The following is a 10979-nucleotide window of genomic DNA, read 5'->3' on the forward strand; positions in this document are numbered from 1 at the left end:
CCTTCTCTCTTTAATCTATCTCTCCTTCATTAGTGGAATAAAGGGAAGAAGACCCTGCCACGTTAATGGTGTTGCCCTTTTTTGTTCTACTTGGGAATTCTAACAGTTGACCAACACTACAATTAAAATGTTGGGGGCTAGCATCATATATCAATATATGTATAGAGTTATCATAAAAAGTGGATGCATCGATACAGATCCCTTTCTTGAAATTTTCTTATAGGATAATGGAGATGATTTAACCCTTAGGTCTACCTCACTTGGCCGTCACTACAAGAGTACTAGGTAATGGTCTCACCGCTAGATGTACCTAGACACCGACACAAGTAGATTCTAAGGTCCCTCTAGGGAGGGGAACAATACCACCTCTACGGCTCTACCCTCGTCTGTCCAACATAAGTCAAACAAACGACTCAGGAATCACTTAGCCTTTACTTCTCACCTTACTCAGTCATCACTACAAGGGTGCTAGATGTTAATCATGCCGCTCGACGCACCTGGACACTGACTCAAGTAGACTTAAGGTCCTCTGGAGAGGATGGGTAGAGATGGTGGCGGTGGCGGGATGGGTGGGGCTCGAGCCTCTTATCGCTTCCCCTAAAATTATATTCGTCCCTGCATATCATCTCCTACTGGTTAGGTTTGATTTTACCCAAAAGCCACCAAACCCGGACCATGTGCAAACCCTTAGCAAACCTTTTCAAGGTTATCCTGGCCATCACTTTCTTGTATACAGTTCTAAGCCTAGAGCAAAAAGGCAAGGTAGTTGTTCAGCTTTTATATATGTATGAGTGTGAAAGGATGATTCCATGACATGGCACCATAACAAGAGGCTTCAACTCTAAGGGCTAGTTTGGAAATTTTATTTTTCCAAAGAAATCCTATTTTCCCAAGAGAAAATGAACTAATTTCTCTTGGGGAAATAGAAATCACTTGGGAAAATGGGGTTTACAAACTAGCCCTAATATGCTTTTTCACCCTATTAGGGCTTGTTCGGTTAGCTCTCAATCCATGTGGATTGAGTGGGATTGGATGGGTTTGAATCCCAAACAAGTCAAAATTCTTCTCAATTTTTTCCAATCCTATCAAATCCATGTGTATTGGGAATAACCGAACAAGCCCTTAGATGTAATGAATGCAATAAGGAAGTGCCAAAAAAAACTAGCCAAGAGACACCAACGTAACGTAACCACTTTCAACTGCAAACTTCATTTCACTGATGCAAGGCTGCTACCGAACAGCAGAATAAAACTTCATGGTCGGAATACATCGCACCAGCAATATTCTTATTTGACACATCATGGTCATTTTAGACCCTGTTCGGTTCTCGTCTCCTGAACTTTAGTGAATAAATTTAGTTATTTTTAGTCTCTAAAATACCAAATAAGGTGATTAAAGTAGGCCTCCTAAATACAGTATTTAGTCCCTAAAATTTAGAAGTCTAACTAAAAGAACTAAACAGATACTTAGTCACTATAATGCTTACTCTTTGTTACAAGAACATATAACACTCTTGCTTTTCGAGGAGTTAAAGTATTTTTAAATTTAACCAAATATATACAAGAGAATATTAATATTTATAGCATATAATCAATATCATTGAATGGATCGTTAAATTTAGTTAATAATAAACTTATTTAGATATAAAATATTGTTACATTTTCTATAAAACTAGTGAAACTTAATAAAATTTGACCGGCACAAATATTATAGTAACACTTACGTGTTATTTGGTTCACGAAATATAACGTAAATAATAATAGTAATGATTCACGCTCGAATATCAGTAGTAATAAATTTGAATAGGCCGATATTAATTTTTAGTGTGCTATCTAATTACAGTTGGTACTAAACAAACATAATCTAACGTTATTAATTACCTATTATATTATAAATATGTGAACCAAACGGCGCCTTAGTTTGGGGCCAAGGGAGTAGGCGTTTGCTCCAATCATGGCGGTGTCGGTCATGAATCACGAATGATAGCTTCTAACAGACACAAGCAAGGTCCCTGTCATACTCATAGAACTGGGGCCCATCCGACAATCTCAGCCAGTTGTTGCGGAATTGCCATCACGACATCTGTAGGATGAAACTGAACTGTTCAAAAAGCTTAGATTCAGCTAGTATGAATGATACATGCACGCTTGACAAGCCATGTTATAGACATGTGGAAGACGGGATGACAGCATGTGATACATCCACATGACCAAGCAGTGCTGATGCAATCTGCAGCAGAATCCTATGGAGGAATTAGACAAAGATGTACAGTATTACTGGAACGGCTGCAGTTCGATTGCTTCAATGCACTGAAACTGGTCAAGAATTTATGGGGACCAGGAAATTTGCAGATTTTTAGTTAAACGGGTTCCCCTTTTGAAATATTCTGGGTTTAATGGAACTCTAAACTTCGGCTGGATTGCTGGAGTGAAGTTGTACATAAAACTGATTTTGGAGAAAACTCCAATATGACACAAAACAATATGATGCTATTGCCTTATTGTTATTGTTAACAATTCTTTATGCAATCAAATGAAATCAGTGGTTAGCAGAAAAAAGGGATCAGCAAAGGTTCATGCAAATACACGAGTAAAATTTACTGGGTCTCCAATAGGAACCAATTCATATGCAGCAGCAATGATAATAATAGCATAAGCTGCTTATTCTTTTCAATTTGGTGATGCTATTGACAGGGACATAGCAATTACTGAAATACAAGGATCTACATGTACACCCCCAAGCCTTTGGCTATTCATAGAAAAAAAAATGTAGGCTTATATCAGCGGAAATAGTGCTAAACTGTACCAGAACGAAACTAAAAAACTTCAAACTCAAGGTCCTCTGAGTTGCTTCTGAACTCCAGGCACTTGCCTTCTTTCTTCCGCTCTTTGGCAAGAGTCACGATGTTGCAAGGTTGTGTCTCTGGTGGAGCAGCAGACCGAATCAGAGCCCAATTCAAGCCTTCAAAGAAGGGGTGCTGCTTGATCTCAGCAGCTCCTCTCAACGATCCAAATCTGTTCTCAGGCTCCTTAACCAGTAAACCTCTGATGAGATCTTTGGTGTTGCTGCTCACAGCTGGATGGTCTGGGAACCGGAGATTCTGCGAGACCACATTTGCCAATGTTTCATCATTCCCAGGTCCTCTGAAGGGTGTCTTGCCGTATAGAAGTTCATAAAGGAAGACACCAAACGTCCACCAGTCAACAGCGCTTCCATGGCCATCCCCTTTGATGATTTCTGGTGCAAGGTACTCATGTGTGCCAACAAAGGAATTAGAACGTGCATCAGTAGGCTCTACAACAAGCTGTGGAAGCCTTTTCTGGGAGGATTTAGGTTTCCGAGGCTTTGGAATTGATGGTAGGCGTGGTGTGAAGCAAGATGTTTGGGCACAAGAGGGTTGCTGGAGGCAAGACGAATTTATGCAGTAGTTCTCTGCACAAGGTCCTGTATGTTTCCTCGGTTGGTGGTTCGCAGTAACAGAAGATGACCGAAGGAGCACAGGATTCACTGAGCACCTCAGTGAAAGGTCGAAGTCCGATAACATTATATGCCCATCTTCACGGACTAAAATGTTCTCCGGCTTTAGATCACGGTATATGACCCCTAACATGTGAAGATATTCCAAAGCAAGGAGAACTTCTGCAACATAAAACCTACAATGCAACCATTTTATCAATATCATAAATGATCAAAGCACAACAGACCAGTTGAGAACTTAATGAATGTATGGGAAGGCAAACAGGCCATGCATAATTCACAAGCACCACATACAAAACAGAAGTTACAGGTCTACGGTTAACTCTTAACAGTAGGTTATTATTGTTGCAAAAAGAAGGCCTATGACATTGTTTCTGTGATAAGCTAATGGGAATTGAATGAGATGCCAGACAAACCAATCAAAAATGTACTCTCGAGTGCCCACAACTACATTTCCAGGTAACAGTTACAATGTGTGACAAACCAACTAAAGACTCAAGTGCCTACAACTACATGCACAGCTAACAGTTGCAATGGAGGCACAAATGCAAGATCCTAGCAAAATGATTAATCAGAAAAAATTAGCTATTTGTGCAGAAGAGCATAGCAGATCGCATAGCACCAGCTGTCAAAGTGAATGAATTCAAAAGGACAAAGAAATAAGGAAATGAGACAACTCTTTCTTCAACAATTTCATAGGCAGGTCTTCCCCTCCACACCAATCACATGTTTTTTATTGCTTTCGTATATCGTTGTCACACCCTTAATGATAGGTTTTGTTTTTTCAATGTCATTCCCATTTAGGTTGGATTCGGATCTCGCTGTTGTTTCCTTTCCTTCCAAACTTTTTACTCAAAATGATAAAGAATCTTGTACACTTGAATTGTAGTATTATTTAAGTGCTTATTGCTTGGCAAAAATCCTACTTCTACAACTGGTAGGTCACCGGGTTGTTGAAATAAGTTGTGCTTTATGTGCTTTTCCCATGTTATAACCATACCAATTCTATCGATATGGAATGGATCAGCTAAACATTCTATTAGGAAGCCCAGTCTTGATGCTTCTGTTCGGTATTCACTTTTGTTCGGCTCTTAGAGGCACATCCCGCAGTGGTTGGAACAGTCCACACAATCCACCCACTTCACCTACTTTACTGCCCGCGACCGTTTGTGTACCTCTATACAAACAGAAGGATTTCATGTTCTTTCATCTAAAGGGTATTCCTCTCCATGTGTATTTGAAACTCAAGGAGTGCAAATACATCTTCAGAGTTTTCTCAAGGAGATATTGACTTAAATTAGCAAGTATGAGCTAAAATCTTCATCTGTCTACATGTGTAGCTTTAAGCATGCAATTCTAATCTTGGAGAAAAACAAGAAAATCAGATTGAAACAACTTCTTAAAGTAGACAGTGTACAGTAGTATATTGGTCATTGCATTTAACTTGTGGTCAATAGGCAAATTTAGTTTTAGAAGAAATACCCGAGTCAGAAAAGGAATAGATAAAACAATGGAGACTTCTAGTGCGCTGAATATAAAATAATGTTTAGGTATGGAACTACGGATTGGAATTTACCTTGCTGCTGGCTCTGGAAAGCTTTTTCCAGGTTGCCTTTGGCGAAGAACATGCAAATCACCGCCTGGACAGTACTCCATGACCAAGCATGAGAGATTGTCTGTGGTAAAATGGGCATAAAGAGTCGGGAGAAATGGATGATCTAGCATTTCTAGTATCTCCCTCTCAGCCTGTGCTCGTAGCATCTTCTTTCTATTAATAAGGTACTCGATGTCCATAACCTTCAAAGCAAATAAGCAATCTGAATCAACCAACTCAGCAAGATATACAGTTCCAATGTCACCACAACCAAGCCTCTTCAGAAGCTTGAAATTGTCGAGTCCTAAGGAACCCTGTTGCAGTGCCAACTGACGAATGGTTAGCCAGCGCAGATCCTTCGCCATGTGTGGCCTGTTACTATAGCCACACAATCCAAATTGGCTCTCACCGCTGATACTTGTGCTGCAACCATACTCACTAATGCTGCTCTTTGAGTTCTGGGAACATTCATTTTGCTCTGCCAACCACTCAGAAGATGTGCCATCAGATTTTTCTGGCCCAGGAGATGATTTCTCTTCTGCACGGTTGGCGGGATTTGTAAAACTAGATGTTGAAGAGCAGCTGGTTGATGTGAGGGAGATTGACTCCTTTGAAGAGCAGAATTTAGTACTATTGGAGGAATCACCCAACGAAGATGGTTCTTGTTTCACTTTCTTCTTACCGGAAGGCTTGCATCGAAAGACTGGCTTGACAAGTCGAGATGTAGTGATAGGTTTGCTCAAGATTGGGACTTTGGGAGAGCCATCATCAGTAGCTGCAGAAAATTTATTTCCTAGGTTGCCATTTTCCCCCAAGGAACTCTCGTTATCCATAGGGTCACCAATGATGACATCTTGGATTCTGATCTTCCTAATATCGGTGTAGGTTGACGAAGCAGAACAGATAGAGGTAGAGGTGACTGCACTTCCATCAGCTGTCTCAAATTCACAGTCTTCACTGAACTCACTTGTACCTCTAGATGAACTCTTATCAATCTTCTCTGGAGTGATCGATACTTCAATCAGGTTCATCTTCTCATCATCATGCAGAAGACCCTCAGAACTACTTTGGACCATCAAAGAGGCATAAAGCCTGTGGATAGTCCCAGCTTCGGATGAACTTGAAGATCCAGGTGACATCGACAACCTCTTCATTGCAGCCATTTCTGATGCCTGGGAAATGCATAGCCTTCTTAGCGCTTGCTTCATATTAACAGCCTTGGAGGATATCCCAATGCCTGCATTTTGAGACAACCCAGACCTAGCTGGTTTCTTCAGAACACTCTTACCCAGCGCATCTCCACCTGTACTGCCAGGACTAAGCGCGCGTCGGAAGGTCCTGCTATCGATAGCTTTAAGGAGCTGGTCGAGGTCATCTTCCACAGAATAATCATGACTTTTGCCGCGTTTCTCCTCATCTTTGAGTTTAATATGCAGCAAGCTGGATCCACCAGAGGGTGTAGTATCGAATTCCTCGGTGGACTCAACTATCTCAGAGCTACAGCCAGATGACTCCATGGCCCAATTAGACTAATTCAACACTGGCAGACAAGGAATACGCCAACTCAGTCCGTCGCCGGCAGGGGCATCCTGGGCAGGCAAGCCTGCACCTTCCACTGAACGTCTTCCAAGATGAGAGCACCAGGGAGCTCCCAGAAAAGTAGCCTTTTAATGGCAAGCGCAGCAACCAGCGCACACCCTGCAAAGACCATAAGGTCCAAAGTTAGTGATTGAGACATAGCGACAACTACGTCTTTAAAACTGCTGAGGAATTTAGAAAAAAAAATAAATTCAGAGGCGAGAACGCAAGGCGCCAAAGAGAAATATACACTTGATAACCTAATCAACTAACTGGCAAGCAGGGGTAGTGCAAATAAAAATTTTTGGAAGCCAGAGTTTAGGGGGGGGAGGGGGGGGGGGGGGGGGGGGGGGGGGGGGGGGGGGGGTGACAGAAGGCCAGATTCTCCACAAAGAACCCATTTTCGCTCACCGTTACGAATCAGCAGGCAGAAGAAACGAAAATGGAAACAGGGACAACTGCCTCTCGCAGAACGAACAGACCAGTTAGATCTACTAAAACACAGGAAAAGGAGAGGAAAAACTGAAACTTTTCTGCTCATGGAGAAATACACGAAGCTAGCTCCAGATCCAAACGGCGGCGGCGCCAACTCGGCTCTAACGATACCGCATTTCGCGGAGCCGCTATGAACCCTGCCGAAACAGCAAATTCGCAACTAATCTGAACCCAGCCTCACCCATGTACCGGATTTAGGATCGGGAGAGCGGCTCAAGAGCGGAGCTGGTTGCTGAAGATTACCAGGAAATGCCGGCTCAGATCTCCACGCGTGGAAGGGGCACAGGCGGTGGAATAGTGGTGCCGTTGGCACTTGGCACTGCGTCCTGGCAGGACGAGCTCAGCTGCTGGAATGGCGGCTTCGGAGGTGTACTGGTGTATAGAGGGCAAGGAGCACACAGAGGAGAGAGAAAGGGGTAGAGACTTAAAGAGAAAGAGAGAGAGGAGACGAGTCGGCATATAGGGCGTCCAGGATCCTCCGTGCAGACTGGAGAGGGCCACCAGTGGCAACTCCCGGTGCCGTTTGGGCGGGTCCTCGGCCGTCGAATCATGATCTAAACCGGCTGCAAATAGTGTGATAGCACAGTCCAAATACTCTCTTAATACCAAAATAATATTTATTTTTAAGATTTTAAGATGTTAATAGATTTATACAATATTTGATATATTATATATGTGTCTAGATTTATTAATATCTATTTAAATAAAAAAACATCAAAACGAATTATATAATAGGACAGATGGAGTATATTTTCATAATAAATTAGGGTTCTTAATATTTTTAGTTTAAAAATGAATAGATATAAAGTTCAATTCTAATCTAATTCGATCCTTAATTTTATAGCGTAGATTCTGTTACCCCTAAATTAATATTTTATAGCGTAGATTCCGTTACCCCTAAACGAATTATCTTAATAGATATTGCTTGCTGGTTTAACGCTTCCATCAAAAAATACAATTCTAGATTTTGACTAATTTAATATTTTATATTTTAAATAAATTTATATAAAATATTAATATTGATGTTTATAATTAGATTTACTGTATATTTATATTATATAATCAATATAATAATGCTTATTCTATATAGTGCAGCATTATTTGTCACCTAACTTCACCGAGCCGAAGTAAGAACACTTACTAATTTTCAGAAATGACTGAATACCGCTTAGTCATTATCGGTAATTAGGTGAAGTTTCACTTGAATTGAAGTGGTGAATAGCGTATATAATATTTCAAACGTCAAAAGTTTTTATATAGATTTAACTAAATTAAAATTCTTTAGTTCTTTGAAAAAAATAAGGGTTGTATTTGTTAGCAATATATTGCAATTATGAAATGATAGCATCATCACACACAATTATTTTGTTAACCCCTCTCTCTCCATATGTCGGAGGAAGAGAATGTAGCGTATACTTAACAAGTATTATACAAATGTTATATTTTACTTACGAATATATATTTAAAAAAATATTGTACGAGAGTATAATCTCTAAAACAAGCAGTAAATCAAATAAACGGTATACAGTCGAATACGAAATACTGCCTCTGTCTTTCAATATTTGACGCTATAGTACAAAATGTACTACAAAACGTCAAAATAAAAAAAAGGAACAATTGGATCTATACCATTAAAAGATTCAAACTTTAGATATATACCATGGACCCCACATGTCATTGACTCATGTGGACCCACATGTAAGTGAGATAGTAATGGTATGGATCCAAAGTGGTGATCTTTTAATGGTATGGATCCAAATTTCCCTAAAAAATGGAGGGAGTAATAAAAAAACACCAACAAAAAAACCACGAAAGAAAAGCTCTAACTTGAGTAAAAAACCAATAACCAAGATAAAAAAAAAGCTCAGCGAGCGAGTAGGTTAGGTAAAAGACACTAAGGTAAGATTAAAGGTAAGTAACTAGTATCGATCCACGGGAGCAAGGAACAAGAAAGGTCTTGAGCTGCCAAGAATAATGTACCTAGGTCGGGAGCAGGGGTTGGTGGAATAACCGGACAAGCCTAAGTATCTAGCTTTGCTCACCTTGTTGAAACTAGCCTCGTTGCAATAGATAAATCCTTTCCCGTTGAGAATGAACAACTTTACCATTCCACTGTCTTTGCTGGAACTGCGGTCTTCACTAAACTAACTGCCCGTTTCACTTGTCTCGTAGCTGGCTTGGAATAAGAAAAGTCTTTTCTTCCTTCCCCGTGAGCTAGAAGGAAGAGTTTTGGGCTTTCCCATTTGGAGAAAATTCCCTCTATGCCATTAAATTATACCAATTCCTTATGTGTCATTGGAAATTATAGCATTCCCTCTATGCCATCGGTTTTAGACTTTGATTTCCTCTATGCCATTGTCGTCCATTCACTTACTTATGTACTTGGACCCACATGGCATTAACCCTCCCTTCCATCCCTCGTGTGCACGCTCCTCCCTTCCATCCCACCCAAACCACTTCTCCGTGTGGTCCTCGCTACCGCACGGCCACGCTAGCCCAGCCTCGCAAGAACGTCCTTCCATACTACTAGTGTTACGCGCTAGCCCGACCACGTCGGCGTGTCCTTCCACACTGCCAGCCTCGTGTCGCCGACCCAACGCATCCTCTCACGCTGCCAACTCCACGTGCCCATGTCGTCGATCCACGCTCCATCGCGCAGCCACGCCGACACATCCTCCCGCGCCGCCTCTTTGCTTTCCCGTGGGAGCGCATTACGGTTGCGGCGCTACCTGCGGCTGATGCCGTTGCAGCCATCACTACCCTAGCACACACACCGACTCAGGTAGGAGAAGCAGTAGCAAACATCGGTGCGCCCTCGCCGCGGCCATGGCATTTGCTCCACCGCACCATGGCCGGCTCGCCCTCCCCACGCGTCCGCTCTGCCTTGCACGGCGCGCCATTGAGAGCACCTAGAGGGGGGGGTGAATAGGTGATCTTGTAAAACTTCAAAACTTATGCCACAAAAACTTGTTAAGTGTTAGCACAAGTATGGCCAAGTGGCTAGAGAGGAGTCAAAACACAATAACCACAAGAAATCAATCACAGAGATGACACGGTGGTTATCCCGTGGTTCGGCCAAGTACAAAAACTTGCCTACTCCACGTTGTGGCGTCCCAATGGACGAGAGTTGCACTCAACTCCTCTCAAGTGATCCAATGATCAACTTGAATACCACGGTGTTCTTGCTTTTCTTTTCTCAATCCCGTTTGCGAGGAATCTCCACAACTTGGAGCCTCTCGCCCTTACAAAAGATGTTCACAGAGAATCACGGAGCAAGGGAGGGATTAGCAACTCACACACAACACAAAGATCACAGCGAATACGCACACACAAGACCCAGACTTGAGCTCAAGAGACTAGCACACTAGAACGGAGCTCAAATCACTAGAATATCGAACAAGTGTGCAAGATTGATGTGTGAGTGATCAAGAGTGCTCAAGGAATGCTTGGTTATCTCCTCCATGCGCCTAGGGGTCCCTTTTATAGCCCCAAGGCAGCTAGGAGCCGTTGAGAGCAAATCTGGAAGGCTGATCTTGCCTTCTGTCGTCGGGCGCACCGGACAGTCCGGTGCACACCGGACACTGTCCGGTGCCCGATTTCCTTCCTTAAACAGGCGCAGCCGACCGTTGCCAACCGTTGCAGATCTGGCGCACCGGACAGTCCGGTGCACACCGGACAGTCCGGTGCCTCCTTCCGACCGTTGGCCAGACCACGTGTCACGCGCAGAATCCGTGGCCGACCGTTGGCTCACCGGACAGTCCGGTGTACACCGGACAGTCCGGTGAATTTTAGCCGTACGCCGTCAGCGAATTCCCGAGAGCGGCCTCTTCGGCCG

At 42.6% G+C, this 10979-nt stretch overlaps 1 protein-coding gene across 1 annotated transcript; it reads right to left on the reverse strand.

The window, feature by feature from the left end:
* Window positions 1-2572: 2572 nt before the first annotated feature.
* Window positions 2573-7673, reverse strand: LOC103650408 (serine/threonine-protein kinase D6PKL1). The gene is made up of 3 exons (XM_008675976.4): window positions 7388-7673; window positions 5054-6769; window positions 2573-3653 (listed from the first exon to the last, which is right to left on the reverse strand). The coding sequence occupies exons 2-3, from the start codon at window positions 6586-6588 to the stop codon at window positions 2816-2818; spliced, it is 2373 nt and encodes a 790-aa protein (XP_008674198.1). The 5' UTR covers window positions 6589-6769; window positions 7388-7673; the 3' UTR covers window positions 2573-2815.
* Between the last annotated feature and the right edge of the window lie 3306 nt (window positions 7674-10979).

The sequence above is a fragment of the Zea mays genome, chromosome 3 (genome assembly GCF_902167145.1).
Source record: "Zea mays cultivar B73 chromosome 3, Zm-B73-REFERENCE-NAM-5.0, whole genome shotgun sequence".
Taxonomy (NCBI): Eukaryota; Viridiplantae; Streptophyta; class Magnoliopsida; order Poales; family Poaceae; genus Zea; species Zea mays.

What these genes read in the sequence shown, in the direction of transcription:
- LOC103650408 (XM_008675976.4), bottom strand. Translation starts at nt 6,588, where the DNA reads ATGGAGTCATCTGGCTGTAGCTCTGAGATAGTTGAGTCCACCGAGGAA. An exon ending in TTTCCAGAGCCAGCAGCAAG is followed by an intron (nt 3,654 to 5,053) that starts GTAAATTCCAAT and finishes GTTGCATTGTAG; the next exon opens with GTTTTATGTTGCAGAAGTTC.